Below are 18,615 nucleotides of genomic sequence, written 5' to 3'. Positions count from 1 at the left end.
AATACGATCAAAGGAAAAAAAAAGGTCAGTTGAACCTTGTGTCAATATCGTTTTGCGATACCAAGTGAAAACAAAATTAATCGTAATTTCTCGGGCCTTTCCGACAAGCCGAAAAACAACCTCGTTTTTCCAAGCTTGCAGGAAAGGCCCGAGAAGATGCGATTGATAACAAATAATTAACCGTTTTTTAATACTTCCAGTGTTGATCATTCGAATTGTAATAAGCCTTCTTCACTAATTCCAACAAAAGTTATATCTAAGTATTGTATCGACTATACAAATCGTTAAAAGCCTTCATTATTTGTGATAAGTCATTGCTTAAATAATGTAACACTAAACTACCAATTCCAAGAAAGGTTATAGCTAAATAATGATATACTGAAGAATTTGATAAAACAAAAATCATCGCAGATTTCTTTTTCATTGTGATGTCATAATCAAATGTGCACAAGAAAGGGTCCAAATCATATAAATTGCGTACCCAATTTTATCAACGTCAGTAAACCCGCGACCTACGTTAAAACTTCGGAAAGTTATTGTTGGAATGCAGGCTTGTTAAAAATGTTATACATCAAAATTCGAGAAAAAAAATCAACACGTAAAAACTTAATTAATTCAATGTGATTTACATGTAAACCATTTGTTGTTGTATTCATTGTTGTATAAGCCCACTATCTTTTGTATGAGCCAAAGTCTACAAAATCATACTTTCTCACCGCTTTACATATACTCTATATTTTTTTTTAATTTGCCTTTTGATTTTGGGGGGGGGGTGATGGGGGTTAAAAGGTTTCAATTCATTAGATTATTTAAATGTATTCAATTTTCCTCATTAATTATTAATTCAAATTTGATGTGAATGATTTTTTTCATTTTATAATTCATAGATAAAGAAACTGCTTTCAATAATACAAAGAATACATTACTTCTGCTTATTTTAAACCATTTTCTGTGAACAATATAAATATTTAAAACATCAAAGTATCAAAACATTGAATTTATAATTCCTGGTAAATAAACATTCATTCATTTATACAAAATAGTTACGATACGTATTTGGATATAATTAAATTTTCAAATGTAATTATTGTATTTTCCTTTGATATTTTTTTTTTCCAATATCGATTTTCATTATTCGTTTTCCTTAATTTATTATTTAATATATACAAAGGAACACCATCTTTTTTCCTGAAACGGACTGTAAAATTAGATGCCTTCTGAATGCACATGATAAACGGAAAACCTGATAAACACAAAACATGATAAACGCAAAAACTGATAAACGCAACATAACAATATGATAAACGGAAAACCTGATAGGATACATGAACGATACAATGGGATGCATGTATGATAAGACAGGATAGAATTGTCAAGAATAATGTTGCAGGTACTGTATTTCAATGAAAAACTTTATTCCCTATTGTGGTCCCACCCTTTCCCCGGGGGTCATGATTTGAACAATTTACAATCTATACTACCCCAGGATGCTTCCATATAAGTTTCAGCTTTTCTGGCCCAGTGGTTCTTGAGAAGAAGATTTTTAAAGATTTTTTCATTGTATTTCAATGAAAAACTTGGATTCCTATTTTGGTCCCACCCTTCCCACAGGGGTCATGTTTTGAACAATTTACAATCTTCACTACCCCAGGATGCTTCCATATAAGTTTTAGCTTATCTTGCCCAGTGGTTCTTGAGAAGAAGATTTTTAAAGATTTTTTCATTGTATTTCAATGAAAAACTTGGATTCCTATTTTGGTCCCACCCTTCCCACAGGGGTCATGAACAATTTAGAATCTACACTACCCCAGGATGCTTCCATATAAGTTTCAGCTTTTCTGGCCCAGTGGTTCTTGAGAAGAAGATCTTTAATGAACCCACCCTATTTTTGTCTTTTCTTGATTATCTCCCCTTGTAAGAGTGTTTGGCCCTTCATTTTAACAATTTGAATTCCCCTTCACCCAAGGATTCTTTGTACCAAGTTTGGTTAAAATTGGCCCAGTGGTTCTTGAGAAGAAGTTGAAAATGTGAACAAGAGGCTCATGGGCCACATCGCTCACCTGAGCACTGTGGCTAGGAAAAAAGCAAAACTCAGTTCAGTATTGAAAAGCTTACATGCATAAATGGTCCCAACCTACCCTTAAAAGGGGGGGGGGGGTTGAGGGTATGATTTGAACAAAATTGAATCTACACTAACTAAGGATGCTTACATATTTCTTTGACTAACTGTGGCTTCTTTTCCTGCAAGTTTAAACTTTCATTGTTGTCCCACCCTACCCCCGGGGGTCATGATTTGAATAAATTTGAATCTACACTATCTGAGGATGCTTCTATATAAATATGACCAATCACGGCTTTGCTGTTCTTGAGAAGAAGGTTTTTAAAGATTTTTCCTATATACTCCTATACAAAACTTGGATTGTCCATTGTGGCCCCCACCCAACCCCTGGGGGTCATGAATTGAACAAATTTGAATCTACACCACCCGTGGATGCTTCTATATAAATATGACCAATCATGGCTTTGCTGTTCTTGAGAAGAAGATTTTTGAAGATTTTTCCTATATATAATCCTATGAAAACTATGATTGTCCATTGTAGCCCCACCCAACCCCTGGGGTCATGAATTGAACAAATTTGAATCTACACCACCTGAGGATGCTTCCATATAAATATGACCAATCATGGCTTTGCTGATCTTGAGAAGAAGATTTTTGAAGATTTTTCTTATATACTCCTATGCAAAACTTGGATCATCCATTGTGGCCCCCAACCCCTGGGGGTCATGATTTGAACAAATTTGAATCTACACCACCCGTGGATGCTTCCATATAAATATGACCAATCATGGCTTTGCTGTTCTTGAGAAGAAGATTTTTCCTATATACTCCTATGAAAACTATGATCGTCCATTGTGGCCCCACCCTACCCCCGGGGGTCATGATTTGAACAAATTTGAATCTACACCACCTGAGGATACTTTCAGATAAATATGAACAATCATGGCTTTGTTGTTCTTGAGAAAAAGATTTTTAAAGATTTTTCCTATATACACCTATGTAAAAATATGATCGTCCATTGTGGCCCCACCCTACCCCCAGGGGTCATGATTTGAACAAACTTTAATCTACACTACCTGACGATGATTCCACATGAGTTTCACCTTTCCTGGCCCATTGCTTCTTGAGAAGAAGATTTTTAAAAGATGCCATTAATTTTTCACTATTTTGTAATTATCTCCCCTTGGAAGAGAGCATGGCCCTTCATTTGAACAAATTTGAATCCCCTTCACCCAAGAATACTCTGTGCCAAGTTTGGGTGAAATTGGCCCTGTGGTTCAGGAGAAGAAGATGAAATTGTGAAAAGCTAACAACAATGCCAACGACAACGCCAACGACGTCAGACAACGGACAAATTTTGATCAAAAAAGCTCACTTGAGCCTTTGGCTCAGGTGAGCTAAAAAGTTTACAGACAGAAGGACAGACAGATGGACGACAGACAACAGGTGATCAGAAAACCTCACTTGAGCTTTCAGCTCAGGTGAGCTAAAAAAAAAATTTCCGCCACAAAATATATTTCTTCTCTTAATGGTTTTTGTATGGAATTTAATTGTAAGTTTTCAAGTGAATATATACTTTAATTTGTATTGTAGAATTCAAATTTAATGTACGGACTTAAATATGTTGCAGAATTTTAGAAATAAAGGTACAGACAAAATCTGCTCAAAAGCTCCTGATGGAACCTCATTGAATAAACATGCAGCATTAAGATTTGCTTACAATAAGGTGTTGTCTGGCCTGGAACACACTCTCAATATTCCCAGTGATGTATATCGTTCCTTTTCTCTGAGGTGCTGAAGTTTTCGGGTCAGGAAAGTGGATACTAGCTCCTGTCCTTTCCATAATTTGCTTAATATTTATACCACTTCTTCCAATAATGAATTGGTGATGTTGTGGTGCAATTTCCAACTGCATGCTGACTGCAAATTTCACCTTTTCAAAAATTTAAACATTTAAAAATAAATATTCACCTATTTAAAAGAATAATTATTATTCAAGTAAAATATCTGTATTACAACATTAACTTATAACAGTACCTGCATCGTTATTCTTTACAGGATATAAGATACGATAGGATACACGCACGATACCATAGGATAAACACACGATATGATAGGATACATGCACGATACTATGGGATACATGCACAATAGGATAAACATAACACACGTTAAAAGCAAAACACAGTAAATGCAAAATATGCTTGACCTGATAAATGGTTTTCACAATTAGATAAATGCAAAACCTGATAGGATTGTTTCAAAATGCCAAACGTTTTTGACAAAAACAAATTCTTTCCTTTTTTTGATATACTACCACACACTTGAGTTCCTCTCACAATATGCATCGTTATCAAAGCTCTACCCTGTTATTATGTCATCATTCCCCTCTTATTTTGTGAGAAACTGACGATTGAGTAAAGTCGGATTTTAATTATCCATCCATAAAGTGTCGATACTTAGTCACTATGTTTCTGGGTTATCTCCCCTTTTTCCTCAATGAAAGTGAAAGGTGGGTGATGAAAGTATCCAATTTAATTTTTGTATTATGAAATACCCTCCCACCTTAAACACTGAGCCAGGTGTTTTAAGTATCCCTTTATCTTTTCGTACATTTACACAGCATTACATAATTGAGATATATGTACAGTTATTGACAGTTAAGGAAATGTTATCGAGATTCTTTTCTGTTGTGATTTTTTTTTGTTCTTTGTCTTTCCAGAAATTAGTGCTGCCGTTGAAGGAGACCAACAATGTTGATCAGGATTGCCTATTATTTCCGTTAAGGACCTTTTGAATGATTTTGGGGTAAATACCATAGGTCACAATGGTCAATTTGAAGAAGTTTCCTTTCGAGGAGTTCAGGGAAATACCATACGTCACAGTGGTCAAATTGGCGAAATCATCATCTTCAATTTAACCACTGAACTGTTTATATTCTAGACTTGTTGTTGATGTTGATTTATGTGATGGTTGATGTTGATAAATGTAATGTTGACTGAAAATTATATCTTATATAAAGTAAAGCTAAAGCAAAATTATGTAATATAATTAAAGATAATATGTGTTGAAATGTGTCTGTAGCATGATTTAGGTCAACCCAGTGTGCTACTTTTCCCGTCAGGGAAGGCACAACTTTAATTGTTGGTATTGGGGGTATGCCATGTTGCCAGCTGATCCACTATTGTGTAGACCATTGTGGACAATACCTGCCAACTCGATTAAAACATTTAAAATAAATATTTTTTTTTATACATATTGAGTCTATTTAGGTCTTTGATAATGTAGTCTTTTAATTTTTAAATACTTGCAAAACTGCAAATCCAAATGTTAAATTATTTCAAATGTATTATGATAAACATTTGAGCCAACGATGCTTTGAAAAGGAAACCTGTTTTTTTTTTCCAAAAAGTTAGTGGGTCATCATCAAATTCAAACGGTTATAGATTAATTCCACTCAATGGTGGAAAATTTTTCTATTCTTTGTGTAAATGTCTAAAAACTCAAATTATGAGTCTTTTAATGATGTTATTCTGTTGGTTGCATAAGTTTCACATTATCTAGAACTGTAACAGTGGTTCTTGAGAAGATTTTTAAATGATGCCATTAATTTTACACTTATTTGCAATTATCTCCCCTTAAAAGAAGGAGTGGCCCTTCACTTGAACAAATTTGAATCCCATTTACCCAAAGATACTTTTTGGCAAGTTTGGTTGAAATTGGCCCAGTGGTTCTGGAGAAGAAGTCGAAAATGTGAAAAGTTTTCAGACAGACAGATGGGCAACAGACAAATTGTGATTATAAAAGCTCACTTGAGCCTTCGGCTCAGGTCAGCTAAAAATATATAAATGAACTAAATCAATTGACTTTAAAGACAATATTTTATTGGAATCATTTCTGAAAATTTTAATTTATAAGTTTGGGTGGAAATGGTTCTATCTGTCATTTAGCTACGTACTCAGTTCTTTTTCCATTTTGAAATCGATAAGTTGTTTAAAATTATTATGTTTATCTTCTGTATCTTTTTTTTTCTTAATTTTCTAATGTCAGTAGGAAATATAAATAGAAAACATATGTAGAAAAGTACACAATCATCGTAACTATGATGAATTAGGTAGAACATGTTCATGTATTATTAAAATACTTTGTAATTTTTTTATTTAGACAAATCATCTCAAAGGGCCCCGCTTTCAGCAATGAACATGAAAATGTAAGATAGCTGAAAAGGGTTTATTTTGAAGAGGAACATTTGTGTACTATTAAGGGATGTGTTGTTTGAGTCTAAAGGGCTTCTATGTCATCTTTGTCATAATAAAAAATGGCACAAGAATCTTGAGTGCTCCATACCCTCTATCAAAAACTGCACAAAAATCACGAATATTGCATATCCTCTATGAAAATTGTTGCATATCCTCTATCAAAATATGGAAGGAAAATCACAAATGTTCCATACCCTAAGTCAATTGGTAAAGTTTGAGGCTGACTGGACTTAAGGGAAAGAAATTATGCACCGAACAAAAATTTCAAACAGAGAAGCTAGTTTTTACCTTGACCCTTGATCTAAAAACTTTGTTCAAAATCACTGCACATCCATTGACCAGTGGCACTCTGTAAGTGAAGTATGAGCCAGATTGGACCAAGGGGGAGAGAAGATATGCTCCAGACAAGGGTTTTTCATATAATTCTGCTATGACCTTAACCTTAGACCTAGAAACATGGTTCAAGGTCACTGCACACGCTTAACCCAAAGGCACTCTGTGGGTGAAGTATGAGCCAGATTGGGCCAAAGAGAGAGAAAAATATGCTCTGGACAAGAATTTAAACAGAGAAGCTATTTTTGATGTTGACCCTTGACCTAGAAACTTTGTTCAAGGTCACTGCACATTCATTGACCAGTGGCACTCTGTGAGTGAAGTATGAGCCACATTAGACCAAGAGGAGAGAACATAAGCTCCGGACAAGGATTTTTCATATAATTCTGCTATGACCTTAACCTTTGACCTAGAAACATGGTTCAAGGTCACTGCACACCCTTTACCCAAAGACACTCTGTGGGTAAAGTATGAGACAAATTTGGCCAAGGGGAGAGAAGATATGCTCCAGACGAGATCTCGGATGGACGGACGGACGGACAGACTGATCACTATAGGGCACCTGCAGAGCGGGGCCCAAATTAAAAACTATGAAAGAACTCGAACCATTATGGCCTAGCAATTATGGAAAATTTAAAGAGGGTTTTAGAATATACGTTTTTGGTTATTATTACCCTAAATCATAAACACTTTTCACTGTGCAACATTTCCATCGAAACAGATGTTTATCATGTCAAACTTAATTCTAAACCTTACACTGGTTCAAGGTTTTCTGGGAAAATGTCCAAATTTTGCATGACTAATCGTGATTAACACATAAAGCACAGTTATTACTGCAAAATATTAAAGCAGAAAAAAGAACAAGAGGCCCATGGGCCACATCGCTCACCTGAGTAACTTTGGCCATACTGTTCTTTACCAGATTTTCCACCCTTGTAATACCTATTGTGACCACACCCTACCCCTAGGGGTCATGACTGGACAACTTAGAATCTACACTACCCCAGGATGCTTCCACATAAGTTTCAGCTTTTCTGGCCCAGTGGTTCTTGAGAAGAAGATTTTTGAAGATTTTTCCTATATATTTCAATGTAAAACTTGCATTCCCTATTGTGGCCCCACCCTTCCCCCGGGGGTCAAGATTTGAACAATTTACAAGCTACACTACCCAAGAAGACATTTAAAGATTTTTCCTATTTATTTCAAAGTAAAACTTGGATTCCCTATTCCGGCCCCGCCCTACCCCGGGGGGTATTGATTTGAACAATTAAGAATCTACACTACCCCAGAATGCTTCCACTTAAGTTTCAGGTTTTCTGGCTTAGTAGTTCTTGAGAAGAAGATTTTTAAAGATTTTTCCTATATGTTTCAATGTAAAACTTGGATTCCCTATTGTGGCCCCACCCTACCCCCGGGGGTCATGATTTGAACAATTTAGAATCTACACTACCCCAGGATGCTTCCACATAAGTTTCAGCTTTCTGGGCTAGTGGTTCTTGAGAAGGTTTTTTAAAAATCCCACCCTATTTTTGTTTTTTCTTGATTACCTCCCCTTGTAAGGGGACTTGGCCCTTCATTTTAACAATTTAAACTCCCCTTTACCCAAGGATGCTTTCTACCAAGTTTGGTTAAAATTGGCCAAGTGGTTCTTGAGAAGAAGTTGAAAATGTGAAAAGTTTACAGACGGATGGACTGATGGACAGACAGACAGATGAATGACGGACAACAGGTGATCAGAAAAGCTCACTAGAGCTTTCAGCTCAGGTGAGCTAATAAAACTATTCAAGAAATATTTCCAATGAAAATATTTTGAGGTAATGAGTGTGCTCATGTTGAAAAAAAAAATGAAAATTTCAGCTTGTGTAAAAAATCTATAGCCACAAACCATCATATTTGTCTTCATCTTTTACATAAACTTAAAAAGAATTGATTTCACAAAGTGTATTATATTGGTAATATAAGTGGAAACAAACTTGTATATCCCACAGGTAAAAAAAAATTGTTAACTGAGGCATCATTAGGCACATCAGATAACTGGACTACAAGTATATAATGATGGTTTCTAAAAAAAAAATCTAAAAGTGGCGATTTATTGTCATGTTTTTTTCCAAAGTTAAATGAAGTCACAGACAAGTACAACTTTCATACTTACTATATGTATAAATACCACAAATACAAATCTACATGTCAGTTATTATTGTTGTTCATGCTAGAGACAAGTACGAAATTTGACATTTCATTTAAGTTTTGATGTTTTCAAGAATCAGTTATTTGTGATAGTCAACTTGCTAATGGGTAGGTCATATCACATTAAAGATTCATAGGTAACATACAAGGTGATAGAAAAGCAGATAATTGTTTGTTTAAAACAATTTTCTGAAATCAAATTTGGATAAAATTCATGGGTTTATATTATGTTCTTGTATGTTGTACATGATTTTACTCGTTGTACCTCATTTGTTACATCATAAAAGATATAATCATTGTGCTTTTGCTTTAAAAAAAAAAAAAAGAGAGGCCTATGGGCAATATCGTTCACCTGAAAACACTGGCTATGAAAAAGCACAAATCAGATCAGCATTGAAAAGTTTACATGGAGGGGGTTAGCAAGCTTCAATTTTTCATCTACACTCAATCTCGTATTTTATTTTTTAGCTCAGATACGCCATATATAGCTTTAACTAAAACTTAACTGATCCTTAAGGTACAAAATTTAAAAAAAAGATATGGAAATGTTATATTTTTGGTATGGGTAAGTTCGACATAAGTAAACTAAAATACTGTGAAATGACTAGTAAGTCTTTTATAGGTACTAATCAGGCACATTGAAAAACAACAAGAAGTCTGTGAGCCAATGTAATACCCCTACTTTGATGTGAATGTACACAAGTTCAGTTATGGACAGACACAAGGATGAACAAGAAGTTAACATCAGATTCGTACAAAAATGAATCCCACCATATTGCAGGCCTAAACAAAGAATGTGCTAAAATTTCAAGCATCTGCAATACATAGTTGCTGAGAAAACTGCGACCAAAATTTGTTCTGTATGGTGCAGACAGATGCACAGATAATAATAGTGCAACGATAAACCATTTGACGGTATATTGTGGTATATTTTTCCACGGTTTAATTCACAACATGCTTAACTGATTTCGCAGTTCGGTTCAATCGGTCCAGAATTATACAAATTGTCCATTTTGTTTTCCTGTTTACAATTTCAAAATTGTACGATAAAATGAAAATCAAAATGACGATAACACAGTAACGGCAATTTAACTCATCTCCAGCATCTTTCAGACCTTATAGGGTGAAAGCACTTTATCTCATTCCTTATGTGATTAAAAGTTATAGCTGTTAGGACAAGTGATAAACCCTTTAGATCTAAAAGTATTCTATAGTTATACATGATACCTCATCACGCCTGTATTTCGATCCAAAATTTGCTGTCTTGTTGACTAGAACATGATAACATGAGAAATATAACAACTGGTTTTCTAAGTAAAAAAAAAGGAATAAAAGAATGAATGTCTTCCTTTTCCGTTCCAAATTAAAAGGAAAATAATGAGGAAAGGCCCCCTTTTATAAATAAGGCATATATGAACTTTGAATCCAGGCTACAGTAAATGTTCTTCTTTGGTTTAGAATATTTTCATAACTCAAAAGATTTACCTATCAATCCAAATGAAGTTAACAAATTGGTATTTTAATTATTATCAAAAAAATATGAACATTTCATATAACCCTGTCAAGATTTAAAATAAAGTGCCCCGGCACAGCATTATACACCCGTCAAATATTGTTCAATTGTCAAAACAGTTTAGAGTGCAAGAAAATCATGTCAACCTTGATACAAGGATTTTTCCATTCCTTATAATATTTGTTTATACATCTCCTGTGGTGTAGGCATTAATTCTAACAAATATTACATTATAGATCCTCAACTGGTTGTGTGAGAGCTTGACAAATGCCCATCTGCAGCCCCCCCCCCCCCCCCCAAGCTTTCAGATTTGTGAGACATGATGCTCTGAATTAGTTGATATTTTCAAAAAAATTAAATAAAACTATCATTTTAAACAATATCAATTTAGTCTTAACAACTTAATTCTACTGGTATATAAAATTAATATTAAAAATAAAAGGCTGGCCATCAAATGACATATGCTATAAACTGACAAGCAGTTCTTCTGTCTAATTCCCAAAAGATAAAGATAAGAGCTGCTTCATCAGAGATCCGCTAACAGAAATGATTGAGACAGCTAGCCTCCCTACATTGAACTCATTAATTAATCTTAAACTGGATGCATGTCCACTCATTACTCCCAACAGATGAATGGATCTATACATACTATCTGCTTTGTAGTGCAATAAAAATGCATATTTATGTCATTCTAAAATTTAATTTGAAAACAAAGATTTTTTTTTTATTTGTTACAAATATTTATAAAAAGAAACAAAAAACTTGTGTAATCTTGATGCAACATTTTTAATAAGGTTCCTGCATTACTCTTAGATTTGTAGGGTCTACCATAATTAAAACTTTTTTTTTTAAATACTTGATTTTTTTTTTTTTTTAGATTTAATGTCAGATTGGTTTTAAGCTGCAATTCATACAGACAACGGGCATGCTGATTCCAATATCACCCCCCCCCCCCTCCTGAGTATAATTAGTTTTAATTATATTATACAATATCAAATTAGTTTATTATACAATATCAAATTAATTTATTATACAATATCAAATAAGTTTTAATTACTTTTCACCAAATTCATATTAAAAGTTAGGCTAGCCACTATTTAATCAAACATGGCTGATTCTTTTTGCCCAGTTCCCAAGCGATATAGATAACACCTGCTTGATCAGAGATGCTCTACCAGTTAGCTACTCACACTAAACTCATTAATTTCTCTCTAATTTCACATGCAATTTTCTGTTATCAAAATTCTCCTTGACCAGTGCTTGATAATTACACCCCTGGGAGAGGTGGAATTTCTCCTATAACATTACATTTGTTATAGATTGCTGTAAAGTATATAGTGAAAAAAATAAGTATATTCTTGATTTAACATTTTTAATAAGGATACTGCAACATTCTTACACTTTTTGGGATTGTGTAATTTAATTTTTAAATTTCACTTAAATTAAAGGTCACAGTGACCTTGAAATAGGTCACGACACACCTTCTACCTAAGATGCATAACTTGGCCAAGTTTGATGATTCCAAGTCCAATAGTTTTCTAGTAATGAGCTGAACAGGATTTTTCCATATTTGGTCATAGCATCTTAATTAAAGGTCAGAGTGACCTACTTTAAATGTGCGACACACCTTCTACCCAAGAAGTATCAGCTGACAAAGTTTGATAATCCTAGGCCTGATAGTATTAAAGTTATGAGCCAGACACGAAAAAAGCTAACAGACGGACGGACATGAACGCCATAACATAACACGGGCCTATAATAATTTGATGACAAACACGAAAGACTTCTTAACCTTGTCATGTATCGTGATATGTATCGTATCATGAACTGAATACTGTGATACGTTTCGTATCGTGTGGTGGATGTATCGTTGCACCCCTAACGGATAAACAGGAATTTGACATTGGATTCGTACAAAAATTAATCCTTCCATATGGCATGCCTAAACAAAGAGTGTGCTAAAATGTCAAGCATCTGCTGAGAAAACTGTGACCAAAATTTGTTTGTATGGTATGGACAGAGGCAGGATGAACAGAAAGTTGACATTGGATTCGTACAGAGATGAATCACACCATATGGCATTCCTAAACAAAGAATTTGCTAAGATTTCAAGCATCTGCAATCAGTTGTTGCTGAGAAAACTGCGACCAAATTTTTGTTCTGTATGGTACAGACAGACGCACAGATAAACAGGAAGTTGACATTGGATTCATACAAAAATTAATCCCACCATATGGCATGCCTAAACAAAGAATGTGCTAAAATTTCAAGCATCTGCAATCAGTAGTTGCTGAGAAAACTGCAACCAAAATTTGTTATGTATGGTATGGACAGACGCACAGATAAACAGGAAGTTGACATCGGATTCATACAAAAATTAATCCCATCATATGGCATGCCTCAACAAAGTATGTGCTAAAATTTCAAGCATCTGCAATGAGTAGTTGCTGAGAAACACAGGAAGAAACAAGACCTTTCAGTTAAAACTGAAAGGCGGCTTTCAGTGACTTTTCAGTGGCCATTCAGTCACTGAATGGCAGGTACATTTCAGTGACCTTTCAGCTACCTTTCAGCCACAATTCAGGTACCTATCAGTCACCATTCAGCGGACACATTTCAGTTATCTTTCAGTGACCTTTCTGTCGTCTTTCAGTTGCCTTTCAGTGACTTTTCCTTTGTCTTTCAGTGACCTTTCCGTCATTTTTCAGTGATCTTTCAGTCGTAATTCAATGACCTTTTCATCGGCTTTTCATTAGTTTATCATTAATTATTCCTTAAAAATTTTTAAATAAAATTATTCACATTTTTAAATGACTGTGTTTTTGTTTTCTTATATTGAAGATAAAATTCAGATAAGTAGAACTGGTAATGGTTAAATTGTTTACTAAATTGTTAAATTGTGATTATTAACTATAACATTTATGTCTAAATATAATTCTATAAACATTAAAGAATACAATTCAACTGTGGACTCATAAAATTCAGAATGATTTTCGAATTTCTAACTTGTTTCATGAAAATTGGTTTAGAAAAAGAAAATTATTCAAATGATGAAAAATAATATTCGTATCAGAATTTAAGTATCGGGAATAGATTTGTCTTATTTTTTTCTTTCTGTAAAATCTCTAAATCTGTTATGAATATTTTCACAAGCTTATTCAATTTGATAAGTAGTTAAATGAATAAACAGACAGTCAATCTGAAAAATAAATCGAGGATATTGATCAAAATGCTCTCAAAATAAATAAGAAAAAAGTTTTCTTATTTTTTCAGCTCTAAAATAATTTTTCATTAATTTTATATCCATCTCACAGATTGTATAATGCAGTAACGTTAGTTTTCATGGAAATATATGGTTATGAAAGACGAGACAGAATAAATTATTGATGCCTTTTTTTAATATTGTAAATTTTGTTTCTTAATTGTTAAAATCACATAATATTTTAGCTTCTGAAGGTTATCATTTCATTTTACATAAACAGAATTATTCATGCCTCTTGTGGAAGAACCTTAATATTGTAAATTTTTTTCTTGATTGTTAAAATCGCACAATAATTTAGTATGATAAAAGATATCGTTTTAAGAATTTACAACATTTTCCGAGGTGAAGATCCATCTTGAATCATTTCTTTGGAGAGAAAAAAAAGGTGCCCATCGCTGATAGTTGTCATTATCCCAATAAGAGATGTATAATTAATTAGTCAGCCCCAAAATCCGCGCAATTAACATAGAATATACAAAATGTATACAATATATATACACATTGCCCAGCTAATCGATACAACAGGTGAACTGAGTATCTCAATTAGATTTCTACAAATTTATTGATTTTAAATCATTATCGTTTCAACAGGATGCCGTGGCATAATGGATAAGGTCATGGACTATCAAGTGGGAGGCCACGGTTCGATCCCGGCTTCCTACAAGAATTTTTTTTTTTTTTAAATTTTTATTTGAAAATAGGTTCATTTAATACCAGTATAATAAGAAAATGTGAAATAAAATTTCTAAGTTAAAAAATAAGCTGATTATTCAATAAAAAGATACAACTAAAAGATAACTGAAAGGCCACTGAAATGTATCTGCCATTCAGTCGACTGAATGGTAACCGAAAGGCCACGGAAAAGTCACGGGAAAGGAAATTTTCAGTGACCTTTCAGTGGCCATTCAGTCGACTGAATGGTGTAATTTCATCCTGTGAAAAATGTGACGAATATTTGTTACAGACAAACAGACACACAGACAGACAGACACACAGCTAGACACACAAGGGTAATACAGTATACCCCCCTCTCCTTTGGAGTGGGGGTATAATAAGCTCCCATGTAGGTACATTTGAGGCACACTAGGAAATGAGAAAGTTCAATGTAGGTACATTTCAGGCACACTGAAAAAAGACAAAGTCTAATATAGGTACATTTTAGGTACACTGAAAAAAAATTAAGTTCATTATAGGCACAGACTAGGAATGCCTTTCCTGAACCAAAATTAGTAGGCACACATTAGGTACTGAACTGGCATAAAAAAAGGTATGCCTATATGAACTTTTTTTTGAATGGGTGTTTTTAAAGAAAATTGTAATATTTTTATTTTTTGACAAAAAATTATTTCCTACAAATCGGTGAATAGAGAAAAGAATTACAGACAACAGGCCCAAGGGCTCTGACCTATCACTTCTATTTGAAGTCTCTTAGTATCCTATATACATGTATATTAAGATAAAGCCTTGAAATTCCAAAAGTAAGTCATCATGACCTAATTTTGGTTATTACACTCTGAAAACCCAAGTTGCATCAACTGACAAAGTTTGGTGATTCAAGACCCATTATTATCTAAAATATTCAGATATTAGGTCAAGGTGACCTACTTTTTGGTAAACATACTCTGAGACCACAAAATGCATCAGCTGATTAAGTTTGATGATTCTAAGCCTCTTATTATTTGAAATATTTAGATATTGCCAAAAGTAGGTCACTACTTTTTAGTTGACACAATCTGAGGACCCAAGATGCATTAAATGATAAAGTTTATTAATTCTAAGCTTAAAGAATCTGAAATATTAAAAAATAGCTAGGAAATTCTTACAGTAGATCACTGTGTCCTCCTTTTTGTTAAAATACTCCAAGGACGACCCAAAATGCATCAACTGACAAAGTCTGATAATTCAAAGTCAATTAGTATCTGAAATATTTAGATATAGCCATAAAATTCCAAAAGTATGTCACAGTAACCTTCTTTTCAGTTGACTCGACCAAATGACCTTGCATCAAGGCCATAACACACACTGGTTAAGAGCAATCCCAATCTGTGGGTTTCTGAATGGATAAGTTCAGCCATGTTTTTTCAGACCATACAGCGAGTCGGAATAATTTGTTAGGTTCAACACAATGATTTAAAAATTCATTGAGAATGTTTTATGCCCAGTTTGGATAAGTAGTAAAACGTGGAGATTGGTCCTTTGGATGAGACCGTATAAGGTCTTGTGTCGGGGTAAGTGTAAGCATGAAAAGGATCTCTCATGCTATAAATTTTGAATTTACCAGGTGGCAGTAAATATTGACAACCAGTAAGTTCAAAATTTACAACATGACAGATCCATGGCACTTGATTCTACCTCTCATTTCAAAAGATTTGCACTGTTCCTGATTTGTATTGTTTGAATGGTCTTTTAAGCTTGAATGCTGCACAGGTGCTTGTGGACAGGACCCCCCCCCCCCTCCCCCCAATATACACCCCGGGGTCCAAGAATATTTTTATTCGTCTTTTTCCATAAATTAATCTTCTAGTACACATTTACAATGTATTCCATATGAAAAATCCATAAAAATAACGTAGAATTAACGTTTTATTAAAAAACCATACCCGCGGTATTATGAAATAGAGAAGGTAAGTCACTTCCATTTGTTGACACTGGACCCCTCTTGGATATCGGGCCTGAAACATCATATACATGTACCTACCACATGTCACCAAAATATGTTATTATATCTTGTTTCGGTAGATAGTTTTTGTCTTTAAGGCCAAAGTTTTTTTTTCAATTGGTTTACGATTCCGCCGACCCTAATTTTCACCAATCATGAAAATAAAAATAATGCCTTTTTCCGACATATTTTTCTGGATTTTTCTCAGCTGAACTGGTGGGTTTTAAATTTTAGAATGCATCTTAGTCGAATAAGCGCTTATAAATATATGAGACCTTAACAAACATTTAGGTGACCGTAAATAAACACATGTGCATACCAATAATGGCGGTTCTGTCATGTAACAAGGTAATTCTCAATGAAAGCAATGACACACACTTAAAGAACTTTTTCTGCATGGAAAAAGTGAATAAAATCTTGGATGCATGATCCCTGTCTCCAATTGCAATGTCTCAATTGGCTAAATTCATACCGTAATATTGGAGAGTGTATGCCCAACCCTGATCGACCTAGCAGACACTGTTACACCTATAGATAACAGGGATTTATCAGTGCCTTCTCAGGGGCCGAAATTCGGCCCCATTCGCAATTGAAAATGAGTTCAGTTTTTCCCAATTTGGCAGTATTTTTTGCCAATTGGTGAACAATGCTTTTATTTTTAATTACCTTGAAAAAACACAAAGTAGAATTGTCATACTGTCTGTAATTTTCATCTATTTAACTCATTTAGTAAAGCTACAGTCATAACACATGTTTAAAAACACTGTAAAAACATCGCCAACTTTTAATCCGAATTTCCTCCGTTTTTCTAAAAATGATGATATTGTGTAATTATATAGATTTATTAAGTTATTTCCACCTACTCAACTGATCTGCGAGTGAATGGTAAGGACTTTAGGCTTTATTTCAGATAGAAAAATATATTTTCAATGCATTAATACATATTAAAAGAGGACTTTCAGAAAATGTGTACTTAGTATATTTTTTTGCAGGAGGTTCATAATCTCCAGAAACAGATACTATATGAACTAAATTGAAATCTCATACACACATGTACTACCCTAAGTTGTATAAATGCTTTACACTCATTGAAGTCCAATTTACTTTTATTAGTCTATTATTTATAATTGATCTTGTATGTTGAAGATGGATCATATTTAATTGTCGTTTGGTTGCCCAAATTAGAGTTCATGCTGAAATGATAAATGAATTACCCCTGAATACAGGATTTAAGTAACATTTTAAAAATTTTTCCAATTTCATCAAATAGCCGATAATTTATTCCCAATTCCCCAAAAATGGTGTTTCCCAAAATAGGCTGATAAATCCATGGATAATAGTTAGGCCAATTTAGTGTTGAGAGATACAGTCAGTTGAAGTAACGCTGACCGGTATTTCACTGGATAAATGCAAATGTGTATAAAACATTTGTTAATTTCTAGAAGTAAATTCAATACACAAATCTTTGCAAATTTCATACTCAATTGAGATCAAAGCCCTTTGAATTACTAAGTAAATAATGAGCATTGCCTACTGTGCAGGTACATAACAAAAATTTAAAGAAGGACTTGATTGAGAAATTATTAGGCTTTTGTGTCGCAGGTTGAACATTAAATTTGATAGCTGCATGATCAAATTATTATAACCTTTATTTCAACGTCAATTACTTTTAATATTGTTAAACAATTAAATTGTATTTTTCTTCAATCTAAATTTAACTTAAATTTGGATCCTTATTTTTAGTTTGTGGGGATACCAAGGTTTATAACACATCACATATCACTGAAGAGCACAAAACCAAGTTGAACATCATGAACCAAGCACTGATTGACAAACAAAAATCAGAACTATATATGTAAATGAAAATGACATTAAGTCTAAAGTTAGAAATGAATTAAAATTAAATGAAAAGAGTTATGTGATCTAGACAATAAAATTTAAAAGTACTATTGACGTGTATTATATTTATTAAAATAAACATTGCTGTTATTTTAAAATGAAACTGTTGAATCCTAAATTATTTTTATTTTTCGACCACCCAATGCATTTTTTTGAGACAGAAAATCGTAAACCAAAAAAAATAAAAACTTTGGCCTAATCGTGCTATTTAATTGCCGAGGCATTCCACAATTATCCGAGTATTCATCGTCAAACGTAAGAAATGTAAGATATGGAAATGTCAAAGTAGAAATTACACGGAAGTGATGCAGAAACGACACCTAGCGGGTAACTCTCGAGTTCTGAGTGTTACAGAATTAAGGAAAAAGCCAGAGGTCTACGGAAAAGTTCGGGAAAAATTTGATAAAGAAGTTGAAATCGATTCATTAGAATTTAAATTTTGCT

General features: G+C 33.7%; 1 protein-coding gene across 1 annotated transcript in view; it reads right to left on the bottom strand.

Moving 5' to 3' along the window:
- Positions 1-18,615, bottom strand: part of LOC133191008 (protein bicaudal C homolog 1-like) — a 524,664-nt gene that overhangs the window by 273,071 nt on the left and 232,978 nt on the right. Inside the window, exon 8 of the mRNA XM_061326674.1 lies at positions 3,780-3,992. Coding sequence (XP_061182658.1) covers positions 3,780-3,992 — 213 coding nt within the window. The remainder of the gene's footprint in view (positions 1-3,779; positions 3,993-18,615) is intronic.

This window comes from Saccostrea echinata, unplaced genomic scaffold (assembly GCF_033153115.1).
Source record: "Saccostrea echinata isolate AGI-Se365-2 ecotype Australia unplaced genomic scaffold, CSIRO_AGI_Sech_v1 ptg000022l, whole genome shotgun sequence".
NCBI lineage: Eukaryota > Metazoa > Mollusca > Bivalvia > Ostreida > Ostreidae > Saccostrea > Saccostrea echinata.
Note: the sequence above shows the minus strand (reverse complement) of the source record. Positions and strands in the feature narration are given on the sequence as shown.